The sequence below is a fragment of the Neoarius graeffei genome, chromosome 12, assembly GCF_027579695.1.
Source record: "Neoarius graeffei isolate fNeoGra1 chromosome 12, fNeoGra1.pri, whole genome shotgun sequence".
In the NCBI taxonomy this organism is placed as follows: Eukaryota; Metazoa; Chordata; class Actinopteri; order Siluriformes; family Ariidae; genus Neoarius; species Neoarius graeffei.
Window position 1 is genome coordinate 69,206,234 of NC_083580.1, and position 26,751 is coordinate 69,232,984.

The following is a 26,751-nucleotide window of genomic DNA, read 5'->3' on the forward strand; positions in this document are numbered from 1 at the left end:
GACGTACTTGGTCTCTTCGATGCTGAGTGAAGCATCACCAGCTGCTGATTTCGGTCCTGCATCTGCAAAAAAGATGAAGAAACCAATAAAGGCACGATTTATTTCGCTGAAGGAAAGGGTTTTTATGATTAAACTAACAGCAGCAGTAGTCTTATACCCCTTTTCCACCAAATCAGTTCCAGGGCTGGTTCGGGGCCAGTGCTGGTGCTGGTTCACAACTCGTTCAACTTGCGAGCCAGCTGAGAACCAGTTTGCTTTTCCATAGCTCGCGGTGCTAATGGCCCGGTCACACCGCCCGAACTTTGCTGGAGCGTTCCTTGAACGGGGGGGGGGCGCCGAATTTCGACAACGCTCGTCACCGTGCACAAAATGGGAAAAAAAATCGAAAACATGGGCATTGGCTTAGCGGTGCACCACTGAAGCCGGCGTTGCTTTAGCGTTGGTTTAGCGGTAGCGAGCGTTGGTATAGCGGCGTTCTGCGCATGCGGGCTTTGGCTCGGCGGGGGTATAAAGTTGGTTTAGCACCAATCATAGCAAGTCTCTCAGCATCCATGGTGATACAGTTTTACTGTAACTTTGAGCAAATTCGATATAGATGAGGTCTGAACTCAACGGCAGCTCGATTCCAAATGAGCTCCTGGTCCATTTCTCCCCATATTTATAGCCAAATTCTGGTCCCACTCCGACACCTCTATACCAACTCCAAACCAAAGTTCATCGCCGCCATGGATAGCTGCTTCAACGCCCGACACCGTTCCAGCAACCCCGTGTCCGCTCGTAAAACGCTTACAACCGCTCCACCAAAGTTTGTGCAACGTTTAATCGCCGCCCGGGCAACGCTGGCGAAGCAGCGGTGGTCCAGCATTCAAGATTTCTGCGTTGGCCTAGCGGACCCAAGCCACGAACTTGCGTCTAGCAGTGCCAAACTTTGACTGGGCGTTGGTGGAGCGGGGGTGAACTTTGCCGGGGCGGAAAATTGCCCCCTCCTCACCGCTCGCAATATTTTGTGCAGCTCAAAACTTTCGGAGCGGTAGGAGGGCCCCTCGAGAAACATCAGCGGTGGCCGAGCGTATACGGCGTTGCTTTAACGGGGGCCAACTTTTGTTAAACGGTGGTGAACGGTTACGAGCGGTGATGAATTTTTTTCACCGCTCCAGGAACGCTCCAGCAAAGTTCGGGCGGTGTGACCGGGCCATAAGGGAAGCTACGTCAGTACGTTGCTGTATACGTCATTAACGTCGCTACGTTTGCATAAACCTTGGTGCGAATATCGAAGCAAAAACAACACGGAAGCAGCAGCAGCAGCAACAACAATAATAATAATAATGGATGACTTCGTGTTTGTACAGCTGCTGCTTCTCGTTGCTTAAAAATGGCGATCTTTCGCGGTCTTGTTATTGTTGTCGGTCTTAACAACTCCGCCCCCCCCGCTGATGTAAGCGGTTCTTTCCTCTGGCCCAGCAGAGAGCTGGTGCTAGCCTGGCTGGAACCGGTTTTTCTGGCCCCAGAGCCAGTTCTTTGTCAGTGGAAACAGAAAACCTGGTTCCAAACTAAGCACTGGCCCCGAACCAGCCCTGGAACTGCTTTGGTGGAAAAGGGGCAAGAGAGAGTAAGTGATAAAGCTTTTCTAACAATTTGTCCTAACACGTTGTTGTAAAACAATAACACAAGTACCTCCGTTTCTCAACACAGACAGAAAAAAAATTAAAGCCCTAAATTCTGGCATGATAATACACGGACAATTGAGCGCCAACGGCATGAAAGCGACCGCCGAAGGCACGAAGCAAAACTAGGGGGGTCCGGAGGCATGCACCCCTGGAAAATTTTTTGAAAATAGATGCTCTCGGGTGCATTTTCAGGGTCTCTGAGAGGTTTTAGATACATGATTATAGGATAGATTTTACCAGTGTTTCAATGATTTCTGACCAAAATAGTATTAATGTATACACATTTGAAATTTCACATTTTTTTTTTTACCTTGCGCAATACCAGAAAAATTCAGTTGAAATCAAGCCATTTGAGGCGAATTGGTCCGCCTCTGAAAAAACTTGGCATTTGGATTTCCCGGGAAACATTGATTTTCGTGGCGTCGCGTGCGGGACGCCTCCTTCTGAATCCTACGTCAGCGCTGGTTTGTTTATGAGAAAACAACCTGGTGGTTTTCTGCAAATTTCTTCAACGTTATCACGTAATGATTAAAATGGTTAACAGATGCATCGTAGGAGGGTGTAGCAACACCAATCATGATGGGATTAGTACTCATCGTTTTCCAAAAGACCGGACAATGAGAGAGAAATGGGAGCGTTTGGACTACACAGGCTGTGCACTGAAACCGTGCAAAGCTCTCGCAGCCTGCTGGCGCTTCCGCAGGTAAAGTCACGAATCTGGCTCCAGACTCCCTTGGGATTTTTCCAGACGCGTTTTATTTTATTTTTTTCTGCTGTAGACGGATGGCCTTGTGCAAAATTACCCTTCTGGATGAGTGTGTAAAGGGACATACTCCAAGTTAAACTGTTTTGTTCTAGATTACTGAGGTCTATGATAGATTGAAAATCTACGGGGATCCCTTAATTATCTATGACCAAGTAGTGTTGTAACAAAAGCGTGCATGAAAATATGAACAGTGGTTTGCTCCGTCTTACGCAATCCAAAGAAGAGAATCGATCATCATGACCTCCTGTTGATCACAAAGGGATGTGAACCTAAGAACTGCCACCTTAAAATAAGTTGCTGTATTTCTATAACTGTAATGATTTAGAATGCTTCCGATGCAATTACCGTAATACATGTATAACTAAGAGACACTGAAAAGAAAAGTAAGGCAACTGCATATTATAAAGTTGAAATTTTGGCACTTTATTAAATGGATGAGATTAAAACATATTTAAAGGAAAAGAAAACTTAATTCATACATTTAAGTTTGCAGAAAGAGGACGTACTTATTAACAAATTATCTTCATGAATGTGTTAAGTGTCAAATGTAGCATAATTTCAAATAATAACGATGAGCATATTTGGCAGTGTGAAGTCACTCAGTGCGTTTACATGCACATAGAGAAAATCGAATTTCTGCCGTAGCTCGACTGAAATCGAAGTTCTAAATGCCATGGAAACACCTTAGCTCGGCTGAAATCGAAACGAACTGGATTTCTCGTAATCGAGCTACGCGACCTAGATTATGCGATTGTAGCCGAGCTACTTAGTGCATGTAAACCCTATCGAGCTACGGAGTCGAGCTACTTACCGTATTTTTCGGACTATAAGTCGCACTTTTTTTCATGGTTCAGCTAGCCATGCGACTTATACTCCGGTGCGACGTATATACGTTTTTTTGTTTTTTTTTCACCGCGGAATAACTGGAGCTGATGCCGAGTCTGACGACAGCCACGCAGAAGAAGAGGAAACGGGGCTTCGTCTGCCGCTGGAGGCAGAGTTGTTCAGAAGCGACACCGAGGATGAGGAATTCAATGGATTTGCTGATTTGGAGTGAAATCGCCAGCTTGCTAAACTTGATTGACCTGTGTTTTATTAATGATAGGCCTATAGTTATTTAAATAAGTTATGTAATGATTTTAGGCAGTGCTTAATTTGTGAAGTGGGAGGTCCCGGAACGCAGGAGGTGGGTGGGTCCGGCGACTCAAAAAAAAAAAAAAAAAAAAGGTGGGGGGTGGTTTACTATAACTTTACGCACACGCGCTTATTGTGTGTGTAAAAAAATAATAATAATATCAGACATTATGATCTTAGAAAACGCTTTAGTGACGAACAGTTACAGACAGTAATATGTCGTGATATGTTATAAAATGTTATTTTTATTAGGCTATATATTAAATTATATATTAAATTTATCTTCTAAAATAACAGACTACTCATATCACAACCGGTTTATTTCACCATTGGAGATCAGATCACACAAGACATGAGTTAAATTACTCTTTTTAAGGATTTAAGTAGGGGATTTAAAAGCGGTTGTTGTTTTTTTTTCACTAGACGGTTGTCTTTGGAGATGATATACCTATAGCCTACTTGACCTCTGATTTAATGAAATAAAATTCGACAAAAATGAAGAATGACTCTCCTCGATGATGACTCCAGCTTTAATAACACAGATGAAAGAGCCATGGGGCGATAATAAGCCCTACCGGGAAAAATATTCTAAAAGCAAACTGATTAATGCATCAGTAATAGGCTACTAATATTAGTTATAATAATAATACTATAGGCTATTAGTAATAACGATAGTGATAGTATTAAAGATAGTAGTAGATATTTAAAATAATCAGACTAGGCTACTTACAGGGCAAAGGGCGCGTTATCACTGCTCAGCTGTTCGTTTATTAAATAAACAATGCAGTCGCGCAGTAACCACGCGCCGCTTATCAGACAGAATCACAGATTCTATGGATAGAATAACCCTTCAAAAAAGTGCGACTTATAGTCCGGTGCGACGTATATATGTTTTTTTTCGTCTTCATAATGCATTTTTTTGGCTGATGCGACTTAAACTCCGGAGCGACGTATAGTCCGGAAAATACGGTACTTCAGCGCTGCCCCTTCCGGAAGTGACAAGTGACGAGACCACAAGCGGGAAACACAACAGCCTCGGTCGGCATGACAACAGTAGTAGTAGCAGCGAGCAGCAGAAGAGGTCAGGAGGAACATCTCTCGATGTTGCTATCCTTGTCGTCGTTCTTCTTGTGAACACAGAACTGATAACTTTGTTTATACTCTTGAATAGCTGCTCTTCATGACGACAACCGGAAGTGTACCAACACGATGGGGCGTGTAGCGCCACCTGTGGCTCGGGTGCACAATGTACCTCACACAATAGCTCGATTTCCTTGTGTGCATGTAGGATTGGATTTCTCTGGCACCCCTGCTGGGACCCTTAGCTCGATTACCGACAGTAGCTCGATTTGGATGTGCATGTAAACGCACTGACTGTTTATAGAGAATATGCTGGAACACTCAATTAGCAATACTCAAATAGTTGTACTGGAACATGTCTATTTCCTTTTTATTCCCATGATTAATGTCAAGTCACTTTGATTACTTTTAATTTTTATCAACTTCCTTTCACTTTTAATCTCATCAATATCAAGTCAGATTACTTATTCAGTTCTGATTGATTTACTTCAGAAGATGACTGTTTCAGTTCCAACAGTGTTTCGTTTCTTTTGGCAAATATACCGTGAAATGTTCATTGCATATTCGGAACATGGTGTTTTGGGTGGATGACAACCCTGATTTCATGTTTTGAGCGATGGTTTGTGAGGTTACAACACCCCGACAGCCCCTCAATACCTAGTGACATGGGCTGCTCGACATTCCATCGCGGCATCGATAATTAATTCGCGCGTGCGCAGAACGCTTGTCAACAAAGATGGCGGCGCCCATCGACGCAAACTTTGACCATAAATATTACAGTCAAAATATTGAATTATCAAGCGATAATTGGCCTCAAATGTACCGAACACCAGCAAAATATCGTGAGCCCTTATAGATTCACGCGTTTCGAACCGCATCCATGCTAAAATCGTATGAATCCCATATAAACTGAACAGACGGTCGTAGCCTCGTAGTGCTACTGTCAAAAACGTAGTGACTACGCACGAATCGTAGTGATCGGCATCTCTGTCAATATGTAAATGGATCTGTTATTTGCTCTCCTATGTATCTAGTTACTTGTGGGTAGGAAATTTAACATATAATCAGTATAAATCTAAGTGCATCAGATTCTAACTAAAACGACTAAGCGTATCGGCAGGCAGAGCAAGCGTATCGGGCCCGAAACGCTAAAACGCTTTGGGGAAAACCATGACGGGGGATGTGGCACCGCACTGAAAACTGCGTGCAATCCGATACCATTTCCTACAGACTCGTTTGTGGATGTTGATCACCCGTAACGTGCAATTGTGTTCCTGACACAGCTCATTTGCATTTAGATCAAGTGCACAGAGAGCTGGGAGCACAAAATAAATGATGAGGGTCAAGGCTGAAAAACAGAAGCTGAAGGATTTCTGACTCACTTCTAGATCAACAAGTGTTGCCAGGCAAAACAAACCTCGCCCGGCAGCACTTATTTTATGCCTATAGACCCCTTCGCAGTAAACGTCATTCATACGTAAGAGGAAATTACGCGCGCAGCCTGGACCCAAAAAAGACTCAGCGATGGTAGAGACGAGAAGAAATATTTGGAAGAAATACCTAGTTGTGTTTTCGGGTGTCAGAATTGTAGCAGTGATGGGGTTAAAATGTACAGAATTCCAGCAGGATCTCACCCATTCCAAAAAAAAAAAAACGCCGACGTCTATGACTACAAGCCATCAAACGTGTAGACTGGGATGAAAGCACCATCAAAAATGCGCGGGTTTGCAGCGCCCACTTCATCACAGGTAAGATCAGGCTATTTATTAAATCTTTCTTTTTTATTCTTTCTAGTCTTCGTTTATTGATGTAGCAAAATACTTTGGTAACGTTTGTCTGATTCGCTGGGTCATAGTTACACAATGTAATGAATATTGTTAGCATGTTAACTTAGCTTTGCATGCAATTTTGTTTGGAGGAGAGCTCTCGCTTGACTCAAGCAGTCCAGATTTTGTGCCATCATTATTTGTGTATGCCGAAAATCACAATTTTAAAGCAAGGATGGAAAGGAAAAATTGTGTGCCCTCACTCTAAATGCCAACTTACGTTGACTGCTCTAACCTAGCTCCCGCCCCGTTCAGTTTCATTTCTGCTCTCTGCCTCTCGCTTTTTACGCAGCTCTGATTTCTCTTAGCTGCACTCTTTACACTATCATTCCTTTCATGCCAAGTCTTGTCAATAAGGTACGAGTACATGGATTAAAGCAAAAAAAAAAAAATATATATATATATATATATATATATATATATATATATATAAAAAACTGAAAATTTACGGGGGCTGGGGGGGGGTTATGGGTGGATTTCGATGAAATTCTGAGAATGATTAACTTACAACTGATAACTTTATCAATTAATTAATGGATTAATATATTCATTCAATTTATTGCACTTTCTTTCTATTGCTTCCGTATATTTTTTTTTTGTGGCAAACCACACAAATGCAAGCGCCTGGAATGTTTAGTTTTTTGCACCATGAACTAAATGGCTTTCCGTTTTCACCCATTTCGTACAGCCAAGCCCACCTCCACTTGTTTTACACCTTTATCGATGGCAGACACATCAGTGCCTTCTTTCATGTAAAGCGCATCCATGCTGCCGAAACCGAAAGCAGAATGACATGCTCCTCTACGCTCGACGTCAATATAGAAAAAAGTTTGGATCTTCGCTTACATTAAATTAAAATTATAATTTGACCTTACTTTGTGTTGAATACGACTTCAAAAACAATTCAAGATTTTATTAAGAGAAATATTGTGGCCAACACGAGTGTTAAGTTACCTAAAAGATCGCGTGAAGTTGGCTGCTACTTTGCGTTCGTTCTCATTTTCCTCCATCATTTCATAGGCCAGAAACAGATGTTTTGACGTAATTTAACTTAGTAGGCTATGATTATTATTTAACCGTCGTCTTCTAGACATTTTGACTGTTTGGGGCATTGAACGCTGGTGTATGATTTTCAGGGAATAAAGTTTAGCGCATGTCGGAACATCATTGCGCTCGCAGCCTCCAACTCCTCAAACGTCCTTTAAATTGGGATATAACGTAGGCTAGAAGGCACGGTTCTAACATACCTTACACACTGGCCTAATGAAAATAATAATTGTTGGGGCGTCTGCTGATTTGTTAGCTATAAATTTAGGTCTGATTACTTCTGACAGTCTGCAAGCATTGCACCGTCGGGTCTTCAAGTCTGGCTGAAGCAGAGGAGCGGGCTTTCCGGGGTTTATTTTTTCGTTTTTTTTTTTAACATGCTCTATTTCTATATGTCCAAGTTTGAACTAAGTCATTTTGGCAAGATTTAATTTAACACAAAACAGAAATGGTCAGACACAAGCACGCCAAGCACATGGGAATGTATTTTGCCAATTTTGACAGCGCATGTTTTTTTAATGCCGCACCGTAGACAGCGAACGTTTAAACATGATCAAACATAGGAAATGAACGACACAAAGCATGGCTCAAAAACAAAAAAGTTAAATAAACCCTGCTGATAGTTGATGGTGTTGCAACACATCAGTGTTATAACCCAATCTCTACCCAACCACCCGTCATTTTAATTCTCCTCGGATCAGCACCGACCTCACATTTGGCCTTGGGAGAGTTCAGTTGACGGAAATCCGTCACACGACGGAAAACTTTAATCCATGCAAGTATATATCTGCCCATTGTATACCAGGGAACTTACTAACATCGTCCGTCCACTCTTTAATTACGGATCCGGTAGGCGATCTCCACTTGTTAGAGTTAACTTATTTATGTAGCATTCTCGATCTTGTAACGACAATTGTTTTGCATAATCTGACAGCTCATAATGCCGGTCTATGGGCAGCGCCATTGTTTCTGAGTCCAGGCTGCGCGCGCATCCTGGCAACGGTCGGTTGGTTTACAAACATGCGAAGGGGTCAATATATTGATAATGGTAATATTTCTCAATCATCAGCTGTCAGGTGACAGTAAAATAAGAATTTTTAAAAAATTATATACTGTATATTATTACTGCATATTACAGAGAGAGCACCCCAGGTTTACGTTTTGAATCAGAATTGTACGTTTGTGAAAGACAGCATTACAGTCGGAACCAGAATCAGTCGGAGGAGAAACAGAATCAGAACAAGTGTTGCCAGGCAAAACAAACCTCACCCGGTAGCACTTATGACGACTATGAAGGAAGATATCGCAAAAAACACGATTTTGACCTTTTTGGTGACCTTGACCTTGTGTGTGAACATACTTAGCCAATGTTCTTGATTCTGATTCTCTGCTGCTTACTGCTCTCAGCCAATCAGAACACACCGTACTGCGCGATTGTTACACGCTTACAGCACGATGACAAAGTGGCTACCGTCTCTATATGAAGCAGTAGCCACAAAAACCTTGACCGGATGACCCCCAAAATGGTGGAGGTTCTATTTTGGCCCTTTTCCACTACCCTTTTTCAGCTCGCTTCAGCCCGACACGGCTCGCGTTTCGACTACCAAAAACCAGCACGACTCAGCTCGTTTCAGCCCTGCTTAGCCCCTAAAACTCGCACCGTTTTGGAGTGGGGCTGAAGCGAGCCAAGCCGTGCCGAGTGAGGTTGGGGGCGTGAGCAGACACTCCCCTGTGCACTGATTGGTGAGGAGGCGTGTCCTCACATGCCCACACACGCCCCGCGAACACGCTGGGATAAACACCGCAAACCCGGAAGAAGGAGAATTACGAATTACGAGAATTTCTGAAGCCTTATGCGCCTCACCTCATCTATACGCTCTTGCCAGTATCTGTTGGCGTTGTCGGTGACAACAAGCCACAGCACCAAGACCAGCAACACTAACGACTCCATGTCCTCCATGTTTATTGTTTACTATTCGGGTCGTGAGACTACCGCTTAAAAGATCACTGAATCAGTGACATACAGAGCATCGTGGACGAGTTCGCGGAGCGCAAGGCTCGTCATATGCCCTTCAAATAATGCGCGCAGTAGGCTATTGATGTTTTATTATGAGCCATGTACAGTATGTCGCCTAATGTTTTTTTGTTTCTGAGTTACATGTTCGTTTGAAGGACTTGATGTACTACTAAATAACATATAGTTGCACCCGGTAGTGTTGAAATTGGTAATCACCGCAGTTGCGGACATTTTGTAGCCTAAAATGATGTTATGATAAGCTTTAATAAAGGGCCCGGTCATTTGCCCCGCCCCCGGCCCGGCTCTGACTTGTTCCGCCACTGTCACTGATGTCACTGTTTGCGCTGCTTAACGACATCACGTGACGTCCACCCACTTTCACTAACTCCACCCAATGTGTCCACCCACTTCCAGCCAGCACGGTTCAGCGCGGTTGTAGTCGAAATGCAACTCCAACAGCCCCGCTCAGCTCGACTCGGCACGGCACGGCTCAGCCGCGTTTGTAGTGGAAAAGCGGCATTTGAGACCAATGCCCATCTACAGTGGTATGCAAAAGTTTGAGCACCCCTGGTCAAAATTGCTGTTACTGTGAACAGTTAAGCAAGTTGAAGATGAAATGATCTCCAAAAGGCATAAAGTTAATGATGACTCATTCCCTTTATATTTTAAGCATAAACAATTTATTTTCATCCTTTACATTTTCAAAATGACAAAAAAAGGGAAAAGGGCCTGAAGCAAAACACTTCGGTAGGCAGAGCAAGCGTATCTGGCTCGATACGCTAAATCACTTTGGGGAAAACCATGACCGGGGATGTGGCACCGCACTGAAAACTGTCTGTAATCCGATACCATTTCCTACAGACTCGTTTGTGGATGTTGATCACCCGTAACGTGCAACTGTGTTCCTGACACAGCTCATTTGCATTTAGATCAAGTGCACAGAGAGCTGGGAGCACAAAAATAAATGATGAGGGTCAAGGCTGAAGGCATAAAGTTAATGATAACTCATTCCCTTTATATTTTAAGCAAAAACAATTTTTTTATTTTCATCCTTTACATTTTCAAAATGACAAAAAAGGGCCCGAAGCAAAAGTTTGGGCACCCTGCATGGTTAGTACCTAGTAACACCCCCTTTGGCAAGTATCACAGCTTGTAAACACTTTTTGTAGCCGGCTAATAATCTTTCAGTTCTTACCTGGGGGATTTTCACACATTCGTCCTTGCAAAAGGCTTCCAGTTCTACAAGTTTCTTGGGCTGTCTTGCATGCACTGCTCTTTTGAGAACTATCCACAGATTTTCAATGGTGTTTAGGTCAGGGACTGTGAGGGCCAGGGCAAAACCTTCAGCTTGGGCCTCTTGAGGTATTCCATTGTAGATTTTGAGGTGTGTTTTGGATCATCGTCTTATTGTAGGACCCATCCTCTTTTTAACTTCAACTTTTTTACAGATGGTGTGATGTTTGCTTCCAGAGTTTGCTGGTATTTATTCGAATCCATGCTTCCCTCGACCAGTGAAATGTGCCCTGTGCCACTGGCTGCAACACAACCCCAAAGCATGATCGATCCACACCCATGCTTCAGAGACGGAGACGTGTTCTTTTCCTGGAATTTGGCACCCTTTTTTCTCCAAACATACCTTTGCACATTGTGGCTAAAAAGTTCTATTTTGATTTCATCAGTCCACAGGACTTGTTTCCAAAATGCACCAGGCTTATTTAGATGTACATTTGCAAACTACAGACGCTGAATTTTGTGGCTAGGACGCAGGAACGGTTTTCTTCTGATGACTCTCCCATGAAGGTCATATTTGTTCAGGTGTCGCTGCATAGTAGAACAGTGCATCACCACTCCAGGGTCTGCTAAATCTTTCTGAAGGTCTTTTGCAGTCAAACAGGGGTTTTTATTTGCCTTTCTAGCAATCCAACAAGCAGTTCTTTCAGAAAGTTTTCTTCATCTTCCAGACCTCACCTTGATCTCCACTGTTTCTGTTAACTGCCATTCCTTAACATTACGATCTGAGGAAACAGCTACCTGAAAACACTTTGCTACGTTCTTGTAGCCTTCTCCTGCTTTGTGAGCGTCAATTATTTTATTATTCAGAATGTGACAGAGTTGCTTCGAGGAGCCCATGGCTGTTGATTTTAGGGACAAGTTTGAAGAGTCAGAGAATGTATACAGCTTTGAAATCTGCATCATCTGACCTTTCCTAACGAAGAATTTGAACAAGCCACAGCTCAATAAGCTAATGAAGGTCTGGAGCCTTGGCAAAAGTTACCTGAGAACTCAAATGTATCGGGGCGCCCAAATTTTCACATGGTGTTCCATTTTCTTCTTTCACTCTCCAATTGTACAAAACAAAAAATAATACACAAATCTTGCAGAAGACGCTGAAAAGAAATGTCGTCTTTACCTTTATGCCTTTTGGTGATCAGTTCATCTTCGGCTCACTTAACTATTCACAGTAACAGACATTTTCAGCAAGGGTGCCCAAACTTTTGCATGCCACTGTATCCTGAAAGTTTCATGAAGGTTGGTCCAGCCATTTTCCCGTAATATTGTTAACAAAAAAAAAAACAAAAAAAAACAAAACAAAAAAAACAGCGAAAACAATACCTCGTCTTCTAGTGGACTCCATCCCAGGGGAGGTAATATTATTATTATTAAGTATTATTATTATAACATTAGCACACTAAATATTCCATCAACTAAGGCATTTCTTTACAGCCTGGTTTTAATTTGTCTTAATTTATGATATTCTTAGTCCTTGTTCTAGTGAACTAGCATGAAAATTTATGTTTAGAGACCCTAAAGCACTTCTAGAAGTCGGCTAAATATAATAAGAGCATCGTCTAAATGCTCTAAACTTAATAATAATACTAATAATAATAAGCAATTTAAACTTGACAGTATATGCCGTATATAGAAGTGCAGTAAATCAGTACAAATTATATGATTTGAAGTTGACGTTGACATTCTTTAGGTTACCTTGGCCGTAAAATCTTGTTTGAACAGTTTGCTCATGAATCTGATAACCAAAGCCCATTGTAAGAGATTTTATGGAAAAGTCATCCTCGAAAATGTCTTTCTACACTCACTGGCCACTTTATTAAGAACACCCATATATCCACCTGCTGTTTTATGTAGTTATCTACTTAAAGGGCATATCCTGGACCAATTTAGTGTTGTTGTTTTTTTAAATGAATGTCCTTTTACACACTCATCCAGAAGGGTAATTCTGCACAAGGCCATCTGTCTACAGCAGAAAAAACATAAAATAACAAAACGCATCTGGAAAAATCCCAAGGGAGTCTGGAGCCAGATTGATCAAGATTCGTGACGTCACATGCGGATCCGGCAGCAGGCTGAGAGACAAACACAGGAACACCTAATTTAGAGTATAGTCTCTCTTATTTCTTACCCTGGCAACAGTCAACTTGTGAATTGCCGATTTTCTTGGTCTTTTTCTCGGCTCTGCTTGGTCCTCGGCTTCGAGGGCCTCAGTGGATGCGGCACTTCGCCTTCTGTCAGGGGAGACGAACGCGGCTGGCTCCTTTGGTGACGCTGACACAGATGGAGATGGTGTTGCTTTGGGCGTTCTAACAGATGGAACTGCGTCTTTTTTCAGATCAAGTTGCTTCTTGAAGCCCATTTTCCACTGCAAATAGTTCTCAAAGTCGTCAGGCTTTATGAAGTGAGCCCCGCATATGATGCTGTGGTCTGTTGCCAGTTTTTCCGGGTGCCTCGCACGAAGCACTCCCATTTCTCTCTCATTGTCCGGTCTTTTGGAAAACAATGAGTACTAATCCCATCATGATTGATGTTGCTACACCCTCCTACGATACATCTGTTAACCATTTTAATAATTACGTGATAACATTGAAGAAATTTGCAGAAAACCACCAGGTTTTCTTCTCATAAACAAACCAGCGCTGATGTAGGATTCAGAAGGAGGCGTCCCGCACGCGACGTCACGAAAATCAATGTTTGTCGGGAAATCCAAACGCCAAGTTTTTTCAGAGGCGGACCAATTCACCTCAAATGGCTTGATTTCAACTGAATTTTTCTGGTATTGCGCAAGGTAAAAAAAAAATAATAGCACAAAATGCAAAATGTGACAGACATTTGACCAAAGTTTAATATAAAATAAGAGAATTACATTGATCTTGCTCCTGAATATACCCAAGATGTGCCCTTTAACCAATCCCTTGACAGCAGCACAATGCATCAAATCATGCAGATCCAGTTCATGTTCACTTCAAACATCAGAATGGGAAATATCATGATCTCAAAGTGTGACTTTCACTGCGGCATTGGGTGTTGGCTTTTCAGAAACCACTGCGGTATCCCCGGAGGTTTTTACACACAACAGTCTCTAAAGTTTACGCAGAATGGTGCAAAAAACAAAAAACATTGAGTTGAGCGAGCGACAGTTCTGTGGGTGGAAACAAACGCCTTGTTAAGAGAGATCAGAGGAAAACGGACAGATTGGTTCGAGCTTTTTTTTTTTTTTGCCAGGAAGGATATAGTAACTCATAGCAACTCTTTACAACCGTGGTGAGCAGAAAAGCATCTCAACATGCAACAGCAGAACACCACACTGGGTTCCACTCCTGCAGCCAAGAGCAGGAATCTTAGAATCAAGAACAGGTTCCTATTAAAAGTGGCCAGAGAGTGTACATTTAAAAAAAAAAAAGTGGATTTGTTTCCTTTTGGTTTTTGTTATGCCAGGATTAGAGTACATTATATTTTTGTCTTTCACGAGAGTCATCATGAGCGGCACGGTGGTGTAGTGGTTAGCACTGTCGCCTCACAGCAAGAAGATTCTGGGTTCGAGCCCCGTGGCCGGCGAGGGCCTTTCTGTGTGGAGTTTGCATGTTCTCCCCGTGTCTGTGTGGGGTTCCTCCGGGTGCTCCGGTTTCCCCCACAGTCCAAAGACATGCAGGGTAGGTTAACTGGCGACTCTAAATTGACCGTAGGTGTGAATGCGAGTGTGTTTTTGTCTCCATGTGTCAGCCCTGCAATAATCTGGCAACTTGTCCAGGGTGTATAGTCAGCTGGGATAGGCTCCAGCTTGCCCATGACCCTGCACAGGATAAGCGGTTATGGATAATGGATGGATGGATGAATGAATGGATGGATGGTCGATCATAGTGCCATAAATTCTTCCTGTGTCTTGGTCGGGAGACTGGAAACACAACAAGTTTGACTCTGACCAATCATGCCCCTTTTCCACCAAAGCGGTTCCAGGGCTGGTTCGGGGCCAGTGCTTAGTTTGGAACCGGGTTTTCTGTTTCCACTGGCAAAGAACTGGCTCTGGGACCAGAAAAACCCGGAGAAGAAGAAGCAGCAACAACAACAATAATAATGGAGGACTTCGCATTTGTACAGCTGCTGCTTCTCGTCGCTTAAAAATGGCGACCTTTCACGGAGAAGCAGCAGCTGTACAAACGCGAAGTCCTCCATTATTATTGTTGTTGTTGCTGCTTCTTCTTCTCCGTGTTGTTGTTGCTTCGATGTTCGCGCCAAGGTTTATGCAAACGCAGCGACGTAACTGACGTATACAGCGACGTAATGATGTGGCTCCCCTTAGCACCACGAGCTACGGAAAAGCAAACTGGTTCTCAGCTGGCTCGCAAGTTGAATGAGTTGTGAACCAGCACCAGCACTGGCTCCGAACCAGCCCTGGAACGGATTTGGTGGAAAAGGGGTATCTGTGTGTGATTGGGATGAAACATGTCTTACAGTTGCAAAGAAAGAAACAGTCTGACACTTCTGACACCCTTTTACCTCCAGTTTGACTGCTGGGTCAAATTGACCCGAACAGTATCTATGTGATATAAACATGCAGGGGGTGATTGCAAATATGTGAGATGACCCATTTTCATATTATATGTTGATTACACTAATTAAGGCAAGCAGAAGAAGTTTCATACTGAAAAAATACTTTTAACTATTTTTCCTAGATCTTCAATCTTTAAAACGGGTCAATTTGACCCATAACATAATAGGAGGGTTTTAATGCTGGAGGCGTTTTCTGATCATATATAAAACCAGGTCGCCATTTTGATTTTAGGTCGCAGTAATAAACTAGATAAACGCCTGGGGTTAGGGTTTGAAATGTTCACGATATGATAACCGAGTCGAGGAAGATCACGGTATTAAGGGAGCATTTTAAAAACACAAATGAATGGTGAAAATGAAACATGCACATCGTTCTGAAGGTTTATATAATGTTAGGATCAGATGATGCAAATTCAGTTTTCATGACATGGTCACTCATTTCCAGACTTGGGCGTCAAATTTTGAACGACGAACAGGACTTGTAGTGTGGCGTAATCGAAAAACAGCAATATGGCATCTAGGACGCCCATGACACCCAGACGAAAAGTCTAGCGTTTCAGACTTGTTGACATTTTCTTGCCTAGTTTGACAACTCCTATGACCTGTTCCTTGACCTTTCTTCTGTAGCCATGATTGACAGTTTCTTGACCTTCCTCCTTGAAGGACGTGAACAATGATACCCCTTTTCCACCAAATCAGTTTCAGGGCTGGTTCACAACTCGTTCAACTCGCGAGCCAGTTGAGAACCAGTTTGCTTTTCCATAGCTCGTGGTGCTAAGAGGAGACACGTCAGTTACGTCACTGTATACGTCAGTTACATCGCTACGTTTGCATAAACCTTGGCGCGAATATCGAAGCAAAAACACGGAAGCAGCAGCGGCAGCAATAATAATAATGGATGACTTCGCGTTTGTACAGCTGCTGCTTCTCGTCGCTTAAAAATGGCAATCTTTCGCGGTCTTGTTATTGTTGGTCTTAACAACTCCCCCCCCCCCCCCCCCCCGCTGACGTAAGCGGTTCTTTCCTCTGGCCCAGCAAAGAGTTGGTGCTAGCCTGGAACCAGTTTTTCTGGCCCCAGAGCCAGTTCTTTGTTCAGTGGAAACAGAAAACCCAGTTCCAAACTAAGCACTGGCCCCGAACCAGCCCTGGAACCGCTTTGGTGGAAAAGGGGCAACAGAGAGACACACACACACACACACACACACACACACACACACACACGTGCAGGTGTTATGACTTTTGACGGGAACCATTTATGTCCTCGCAGGAAAACGCCACCCACATTCAGTGGACACTCAACAGGGGAGGGGCAAAACATATAAAAGATTCTCTGCATGGGAGTCCTACCAACATGACACTCCGTCAGGCAGACCTTTACAAAATGAGCAGCAGAAGCAAAAGGATGACAGTCCAGGAGGCTCTGGAAGTAATCATTGATCATGACAGTGAAATAGAGGAGGATGTGTCTGAAGATGAAGACTATCTCAGGGGTTTTTCTAGAAAAATTTAGTATAAGGGTGCTCACCATGGCAGGGGAGCGAAGCGACCGGGGGGATGGTGCCGGTTGTCCATCCCCCCCCTCTGCCGTGCAAAGCCTTTGAAAAATTGAGGCTACAATGGGACATTCTGAGGCTATCTGAGAGGGAAATTGTAACAAATTGTCAACATTTAAAAAGAAAAGTAATCATCTTCTGTCCCGGACAGTCTTTGGCTTTCTTCCGTTTCGTGCCGCGGGATGACATCTTTAAATGCCCAAGTGTCAACAAAAACAACTCGCGAACTACTTCTGTCAAAAGCTCCCGCGCCAGTGGGTGAAAGGTCATTCAGTCTCGAGAAATCTCGCTCTACAAGTCAGCTGACCTTGTATGTAACCCATGTCAAATCTCGCGAAAGCAGCCGCGACAAGTAAACAACATGGCGCCTCAGTCTGGAAAACGCCAATTCGGATTGTTTTTGCACCGTCTGGCGGTGTATCTACTATGATTGGAATATTTTTGGAGTAATTATAACGTATTTGATGATCAGACACAGTCACGTGGTGTTGCTGGGATGTTTTCACGGAGAAAAGATCGTTTTGAGAAAGATTGCATGTTGTGCAGTAGCATACAAGTGCATGGCCTAAGTGTGACTTGGGGTTCAATCGGCATTTCGGTAAGAGGGCGCAGCGCCCCTGTTCCCCGGTTTAGACGAAAGCCTGTATCTTGAGGTAAATTCTGATTCTAATGATTCTGATTTTGAACCAGATGAGGGGAATTGCTATTCCTATTCCTCCAAGCATGACATTCATGTCAAAAAATGGTGAAATACAGTGGTCTTCATCCCCAAATATGTGTCAGGCAAAACTGTCTGCAGAAAACATAATAAAAGACAGTGCCAGGGCCCACTAGGACGGCAGTGACTCGTGTGACTGACATCAAGTCAGCTTTTGAGCTGGTCATGCCAGATTCAATACAGAAAATCATTCTGGAAATGACTAATCTAGAAGGGAGGCGTGTTTTTGGGGAGAACTGGAAGGAGCTGGACAAAACATATTTAGATGCGTATTTGGGGCTCCTCATCCTGGCTGGGGTCTATACCGTAAGTCGAAGGATGAATCGACAGCCAGTCTGTGGGATGCAGAGACAGGCAGGGCTATATTTAGAGCCACAATGTCTCTAGAGACTTTTCACATTTTCTCCAGAGTAATCCGATTTGATAATCGAGAGACAGGGGCTAGTAGACGGGAGAGACAGGCACGTGCACACACAGGGCTTTAGGGGTGCTTGAGCCCCTGCCCTTTTTGCCTCGAATTAAATGTTGCCCTTTTAAAATAACAATAATCCTAATAACAAATAATACAGTCCTGTTAGAAGTTGAAAACAACGGCGGTACAAAAACTCCACGGCAATCTACCAATTTTCTTGTAATACGGGGTCGTTGTGTGCGTTGAGCCTGCCGCTTCTCTGTCCATTGCTGCTCCGCTCGAGTGCGGCCAGAGAGAGGGGGCGCCCGCGCGGGCGTGAGTGAGAGGGAAGAAGCCGCTGCGCTGCCACAACGATAACAGAGGAGACGTGACAGTGAGGCAGCTTGAACATGTGAGTTATGGTCTAACAGTTAGCCCTTTCAAACTGTATGTACATGACATTTGGGCGTTTGTAGGGCTACTGACATTTGTGCGAGTAAAGCCTCGGTCACAACTCGGTCTACGTGCAAAAAACGCAAGAAACGCACGGAGAACGCGCGTGTGACGTGCTGATTTTCGAGCCGCAGACCGGCCGCAGAGGTTCTTTGTCATGTCAAACAAACTCTACGGGTGCTTACGTTGTTTTCAGGTTGCAAGACAAACTTGCGGCCAACGCACATCTTTCTCCATGAAAAAAAAAAACAAAAAAAAGCAGCGATTTGGGAAACGCCAAAAATCGCACGGCCAAAAAATCGTACGTCCGGTTGTGACCTAGGCTTTATTTAAGTCTCTGTAGTTTAATAATCTGCTTGTTAACTGACGTGACCTGACCTGTTACTGTTCACAATCGATTGCCTCAGCCGTGCTCCGAGCCGTACATGCGAGTATCATATATCGTCGGGAAGCTTACATTCTCCTCTTGTATATATAACTAGTCGTCGACCTCTTCCACAACATGCTCAAATCAAATGTGGGTGATGTTTCAGAAAAAAAAAAAACAAATGTTGTGTGTCAGTTTCTATTTTTGCTGGACGTTCCAAGCCTATGATAATGTGAGTGACAATTTTGCTGACACAAAAGAAATGGCAATTGCATATCACTTTCACCAACACAGGACACATAGCTAAGTACTTACCTTCCTATTAGTACGTTAATTTTAATTCTACATTTCCATATTTTGGAAAGGACTGGGAAAAAAAAAAATCATGCACTTGCTGCCCTTTTTCTGACTTTGAGCCCCTGCCCCTCTATAATCCTGTGCACGTCCCTGGGGACAGAGACAAGCTATTAGGACAGTGTGGGACAAGTGGGTAGAGCAAATTCCACTACTCTATTGACCCCTTCGCATGTTTGTAAACCAACCGACCGTTGCTAGGATGCACGCGCAGCCTGGACTCAGAAACAATGGCGCCGCCCATAGACCGGCATTATGAGCTGTCAGATTATGCAAAACAATTGTCGTTACAAGATCGAGAATGCTACATAAATAAGTTAACTCTAACAAGTGGACATCGCGGGCGGCATGGTGGTGTAGTGGTTAGCGCTGTCCAGGGCTCGAAATTAACTTTTTTTCTTTGTCCCCCCCAGTGGTCCCGAATTCTGTGTTGTATTGTCCCGAATGGAAGCAATAGTGTCCCCATTTTTTTCCTCTCTGAAATAACCAGTGGTTAATATTATCATATGAAGTTACTATTATATTTGTAACTATGCAATTTTGAACCCTTTATATCATTTTTACAATAAGTCACAAGACACAAGCGACACATGTCCTATACATCATCTACTTCAAAATTACAGTTATTGCATTTTCAGTTTATTAAACTTTGGCGATCTCACTGTATGAATAGATACCCGTTTATTTAAAGGGGCCAACTAGCTCATTCAGAAAATGTTTCAACTCCCTACATCTGCAGCACACTTTAGTTGAAAATAAGACCCCTTTTATGTTCATTTCATCTACTTATACCTTGAATATCTGTTGGCACTTATAAGGCCAACTTATCATTTTCACCATTACCGTTATCCATTTTTATGAACTTTCCGTTATCCATTTTTATGAACTTTCCGTTATCCATTTTTATGAACTTTCGCTGCCGAAACGTGGGTGCAAATGTTAGCAACATCAGCATAGTGGCAGGTCCGAGCCTAGTTGTGCTGCTGACTGACTAAACTTTCTGAACTAGAAAGACACCAAGAAAACTCACTTATTCTGTTGAACGGTATCTTCCGTCAATATCATCCACATCATTCCTGTTGTATTTTATAACGTGTCTAACAGTGTTCATTAAGTTCATTCAGTTGCTAGCGTTGCCTGCAGACCAGGCGATGACACTTTGGATCCTGAAGGTCCCGGAGACGTTATGTCTGGGCTTTCAGTTTCTTCCCCGCGGTCGGTCCGCTTCAACCACTTCAGCATTTTTGTTGTGGCAAGAGTCGGCGCAGCGTGTGCGGTAGCAATTCCATTCCAAGTCCATATAATGCGGACACCGGCCGAAGATTCTAGAACAGAATGCGCTGCTCTGTAGCCTACTGATGCAGGTGCATCGAAAGTGTAGCTACTATGTATTTTTCGCTGTTAACGTTTTAAAATTAAAATTGACAAATTAGGTGAATGTCTACGTATGTGTTACGGCTTTGTAAATAATATTAATGTAGAACTTTTTTTCTAGATCTATTTTTTTCCATTGTCCCGGGATTGTCCCAGATATGATAATTTTGTGTCCCGATGACATTTTTTATGGTCCCCGGGACGTCGGGACACCGTTAGTTTCGAGCGCTGGCGCCTCACAGCAAGAAGGTCCTGGGTTCGAGCCCCGGGGCCGGCGAGGGCCTTTCTGTGCGGAGTTTGCATGTTCTCCCCGTGTCCGCGTGGGTTTCCTCCGGGTGCTCCGGTTTCCCCCACAGTCCAAAGACATGCAGGTTAGGTTAACTGGTGACTCTAAATTGACCGTAGGTGTGAATGGTTGTCTGTGTCTATGTGTCAGCCCTGTGATGACCTGGCGACTTGTCCAGGGTGTACCCCGCCTTTCGCCCGCAGTCAGCTGGGATAGGCTCCAGCTTGCCTGCGACCCTGTAGAAGGATAAAGCGGCTAGAGATGATGAGATGAGAGAAGTGGACATCGCCTACCGGATCCGTATTTAATTAAAGAGTGGAGTATATATATATCTGGCCTGGTATACAATGGCCAGATATATACTCGTACCTTATTGACAGGACTTCAGTGTACACCCACGAAAAACTTCGTGCCTACAAGTCTTTAGACGCATATGATTATGTTATATGCGGGCATGTACAGAACGCGTTTTACACTGAAATTGATGAAAACTTCTGTGCTCTGAAGTCAAAAATCTTACCAAGTCAGCGTCAAGGTCAGAAGGTTGCTATGTATGAAGCCTGGGTGGTATACAACAAGCTGGAAGGCTACGTTTTGACAGCCAATTGCACATGTATGGCAGGGTAAGTAATCTCCTACAAACAAAATTGCATGCAAAGCTAAGTTAACACGCTAACAATATTCATTACATTGTGCAACTATGACCCAGCTAATCAGACAAACGTTACCCAAGTATTTTGCTGCATCAATAAACGAAGACTAGAAAGAATAAAAAAGAAAGATTTAATAAATAGCCTGATCTTACCTGTGAGGAAGTGGGCGCTGCAAACCCGCACATTTTTGATAGTGCTTTCAACCCAGTCTACATGTTTGATGGCTTGTAGCCATAGACGTCGGCGATGTTTTTGGAATGGCTGAGATCCTGCTGGAATTCTCTACATTTTAACCCCATCACTGCTACGATTCTGACACCCGACAACACAACAACTAGGCATTTCTTCCAAATATTTCTTCTCGTCTCTACCGTCGCCAAAAGTCAGTCTGACCGTCGCTGAGTCTTTGAGTCCAGGCTGCGCGCGCAATTTCCTCTTACGTATGAATGACGTTTACTGCGAAGGGGTCTATAACCCAGGCCCTAATATCACAGTGGATGAAAGGCTGGTGGCAAATATTGATAGAATAGTTAGTAATGGAGTTAGTAATGAAATATTAACAATGCTTGTTAGGATTTTTTTTGGTTTCGGATATCTAATTAAACATGCACCGGGTCAAACTGACCCGGGAACAGTTCTTGACAAATGAACATAAAAGGAAGGGAGTGCATCAAGAAGCATGAATTAATTCATGGAGGTGAAACACACACACACACACACACACATACATCTCATCGTTCATTAACACACTGAACTCAGGGACCGCACATCTCACTTTACCTCGCTCATTTACACTATTCCGCACTACCTCATCTTAACAGCTGCTAGTTTGTTTATACTGCTTATTTCATGTTTACCTGCTATACCTCAAGCGCCCTTGTCTGTTTGGTTATTTGAACCAATTTATATATCACTACGTTCACACTGCAGGCTGAAGTGACTCAAATCCGATTTTTTCGCCCATATGTGACCTGTATCCGATCTTTTATTGACAATATGAACGACACAGATCCGATTTTTTTCAAATCCGACCCAGGCCGTTTGGATATGTGGTCCTAATTCCGATCCGATCTTTTCATATGCGACTTCAGTCTGAACCGCCAGGTCGCATTCATCCGACTTACACGTCATCAACAAGCCACAAACGTCACTATTCTGCGCTGAAGTAGGCGGCGGGTCTCTCAAAAAAAGTTACAACAACATGGCTTTGATGTTCCTTTGAACGGAGGTTGCAGTCACTACCCCGCAGAACGCCTGAGCCAAAACCCTTGCCCTCTTCCTTCTCAACCTCCTCCTTAACATCAGGCTATTGTGCATGTTCTGGCTCCGTCGCAACAACAACTGCATCATCGCCAGGTACTCCATGCTGGCTACTGTCATACACAGGAAACTTTAGGTTACTTCCGTAAACACTGGCCATGCTCACTGCGTGTGACGTCGTCGTATCCTGCAATGCGCATGCGGAACACTTTTAGGTCGCTTTTCGTTCATACTGAGGATCACATACAAGTCGCATATATTTGTTAATGTGAACGACCTCACAAAAAAAATCGGAATTGAGCATTAAGCCTTGCAGTGTGAACGTAGTGTGTGTGTGTGTGTGTATATGTCGAGTGTTTAGTCTACGTCTAGTTCATATCTAGAGTGTTTATACTGTTCATATTGTCTGAGTGTTTAGTCTGTGTGTAGTTCTTATCTAGTCTTTACACTGTTTATATTGTCTTAGTGTTTATACTGTTTATATTGCTTGTCTGGGGCAGCACGGTGGTGTAGTGGTTAGCGCTGTCACCTCACAGCAAGAAGGTCCGGGTTCGAGCCCCGTGGCCGGCGAGGACCTTTCTGTGCGGAGTCTGCATGTTCTCCCCGTGTCCGCGTGGGTTTCCTCCGGGTGCTCCGGTTTCCCCCACAGTCCAAAGACATGCAGGTTAGGTTAACTGGTGACTCTAAATTGACCGTAGGTGTGAATGTGAGTGTGAATGGTTGTCTGTGTCTATGTGTCAGCCCTGTGATGACCTGGCGACTTGTCCAGGGTGTACCCCGCCTTTCGCCCGTAGTCAGCTGGGATAGGCTCCAGCTTGCCTGCGACCCTGTAGAACAGGATAAAGCGGCTACAGATAATGAGATGAGACATTGTTTGTCTGAGTGTTTAGTCTATGTCTAGTTCCTATCTAGAGTGTTTATTTCAATTATTCAATTTATTATTTATTGCATTGCCTGTTTGCACCGTGGGTCAGAGAGGACTGAAATTTCATCTGTGCTGTACGTCGAGCATGTATAGCATATTTGACAAACTTGACTTGACTGCGCATGCGCGGTACAACTCGGTAGGACAATTTGTCACAGCTCCAGATTTGCAGCACCCGAGAAAAGCTCACCTGCAGGTTCTTCACAGCTGGGATCCACTTTCTCTTTCTTCACCCGCGGCTCTCCGCTGCTCTTCTCCCCCCTGCTCCTGCTCTCTTTCTCCGCAGCCCGACTGCTCCTGTCCCGGGACCGAGATCTCTTCCTCTTCTCCTTTTCTTTATCCCTTTCCCGATCCTTATGTCGGTGCTTTTTATGTTCCCGATGTCGCTCCTCCGGGTCTCGATCCTTATCCTTCTCTTTGTGTTTTTTCGACGAGCCCATATTGAACCTGAGGACGAGTTTGTATCTGGTGACGTTTGAGTGCTGAATAAAGCTAACTAACTGAACTAGTCACCCACTAAACTACATAAAACCTTCCTTACGAAATCAAACAAGACTTAAAAATGAACATTTTGCACCTAATACATCTATTTTACGTTTAAATAACAAGCACGAAGCATAGCTAACTGATTTAGCTATACTAGCATAAACATCGTTCACCAGTCGTTGACCGAATGCTGCGTTTGACCTTTGTAACTACTTCCGGGTCAAATCTACTCCATCATGAATCTTAAACGTGTATCGCCCCCTATTGTCAAGGAGGTGTATTGACGCCATTATGTTGATGGTTTTGACTCCATAATTATCAAATCTCATCTCATTATCTCTAGCCGCTTTATCCTTCTACAGGGTCGCAGGCAAGCTGGAGCCTATCCCAGCTGACTACGGGCGAGAGGCGGGGCACACCCTGGACAAGTCGCCAGGTCATCACAGGGCCGACACATAGACACAGACAACCATTCACACTCACATTCACACCTACGGTCAATTTAGAGTCACCAGTTAACCTAACCTGCATGTCTTTGGACTGTGGGGGAAACCGGAGCACCCGGAGGAAACCCACGGGGAGAACATGCAAACTCCACACAGAAAGGCCCTCGCCGGCCACGGGGCTCGAACCCGGACCTTCTTGCTGTGAGGCGACAGCGCTAAGCACTACACCACCGTGCCGCCAGTTCTCATAATAATGAGAGAATTTTACCATAATGAGATCTTAAGTAAGAATTTTGACATGATATTTCAAGTCAAGTCAAGTTTATTGTCAAATATTATGCTATACATGCTCGAGATACAGCACAGATGAAATTTCAGTCCTCTCTGACCCACGGTGCAAACAGGCAATGCAATAAATAAAAAATAGAATAATTGAAATAAACAATATAAACAGTATAAACACTCATATACACACGCACACATTATATATACATACACACACACACACACACACACACACACATATATATATATATATATATATATATATATATATATATATATTGGCAAAAGTATTTGCTCACCTGCCTTGACTCACATATGAGCTTAAGTGACATCCCATTCCTAATCCATAGGGTTCAATATGACGTCGGTCCACCCTTTGCAGCTAGAAAGCTAGAACAGCTTCAACTCTTCTGGGAAGGCTGTCCACAAGGTTTAGGAGTGTGTTTATGGGAATTTTTGACCATTCTTCCAGAAGCGCATTTGTGAGGTCACACACTGACGTTGGACGAGAAGGCCTGGCTCTCAGTCTCCGCTCTAATTCATCCCAAAGGTGTTCTATCGGGTTGAGGTCAGGACTCTGTGCAGGCCAGTCAAGTTCATCCACACCAGACTCTGTCATCCATGTCTTTATGGACCTTGCTTTGTGCACTGGTGCACAGTCATGTTGGAAGAGGAAGGGGCCAGCGCCAAACTGTAAAAACAGTCTGCATGCCTAGGTGCTTGATTTTATACACCTGTGGCCATGGAAGTGATTGGAACACCTGATTCCGATAATTCGGATGGGTGAGCAAATACTTTTGGCAATATAGTGTATGTCTTACAATGTCATAATTATGACTCAAGTTATCATAATAATCCATCCATTGTCTGTAGCCACTTACCCTGTTCGACAGGCAAGCTAGAGCTTATCCTAGCTGACTATGGGCGAGAGGTGGGACAAGTCGCCAGGTCATCGCAGGGCCGACACATAGACACAAACAACCATTCACACCTACGGTCAATTTAGAGCCACCAATTAGCCTAACCTGCATGTCTTTGGACTGTGGGTGAAACCGGAGCACAAGGGGGAGAACATGCAAACTCCACACAGAAAGGCCGTCGCCGGCTACTGGGCTCGAACCTAGAACCTTCTTGCTGTGAGGCGACGGTGCTAACCACTACACCACCCTCTCATAATAATGAGTTATTTAATCATAATTTTGAGAATTTTCTCATTATTAAGAAATAATAAATCGTTATTACGACATGTCAGCCCTGCGATGACCTGGCGACTTGTCCAGGGTGTACCCCGCCTCTCGCCCATAGTCAGCTGAGATAGGCTCCAGTCCATCTGCGACTCTGTAGAACAGGATAAGTGGCTACAGATGATGGATGGATGGATGAATGGATGGATATTATGACATGGCGGCACAGTGGTGTTAGCACTGTTGCCTCACAGCAAGAAGGTCCTGGGTTCGAGCCCAGTGGCCGGCAAGGGCCTTTCTATGTGGAGTTTGTATGTTCTCCCCGTGTCTGTGTGGGTTTCCTCTGGGTGCTCCGGTTTCCCCCAAAGACATGCAAGTTAGGTTAATTGGTGGTTCTAAATTGATCTTGAGTGTGAATGGTTGTTTGTCTCTGTGTCAGCCCTGTGATAACCTGGTGACTTGTCTAGGGTGTACCCTGCCTCTTGCCCATCGTCAGCTGGGATAGGCTCTAGCTTGTCTGCGACCCTGTAGAACAGAATAAGCAGCTACAGATAATGGATGGACGGATTATTATGACATAAGTCGTAATTACGATGTAGTATCTCAAGATACATTCTCATTATTATGACATACTATGT

General features: G+C 43.8%; 1 protein-coding gene across 2 annotated transcripts in view; it reads right to left on the reverse strand.

Moving 5' to 3' along the window:
• The window catches only part of sart1 (spliceosome associated factor 1, recruiter of U4/U6.U5 tri-snRNP), a 57,386-nt gene extending 32,989 nt beyond the window's left edge, over positions 1–24,397 (reverse strand). The window contains exons 1-2 of one of the 2 annotated variants that reach the window (XM_060936318.1): positions 23,903–24,397; positions 8–62 (exon numbers count right to left, since the gene is read on the reverse strand). In XM_060936318.1, the coding sequence (XP_060792301.1) occupies positions 8–62; positions 23,903–24,152 (305 nt within the window). In that variant the 5' untranslated portion in view covers positions 24,153–24,397. Of the gene's footprint in view, positions 1–7; positions 63–23,902 lie in introns of those variants that run through there. The other variant, XM_060936319.1, reaches the window with a different exon arrangement.
• Between the last annotated feature and the right edge of the window lie 2,354 nt (positions 24,398–26,751).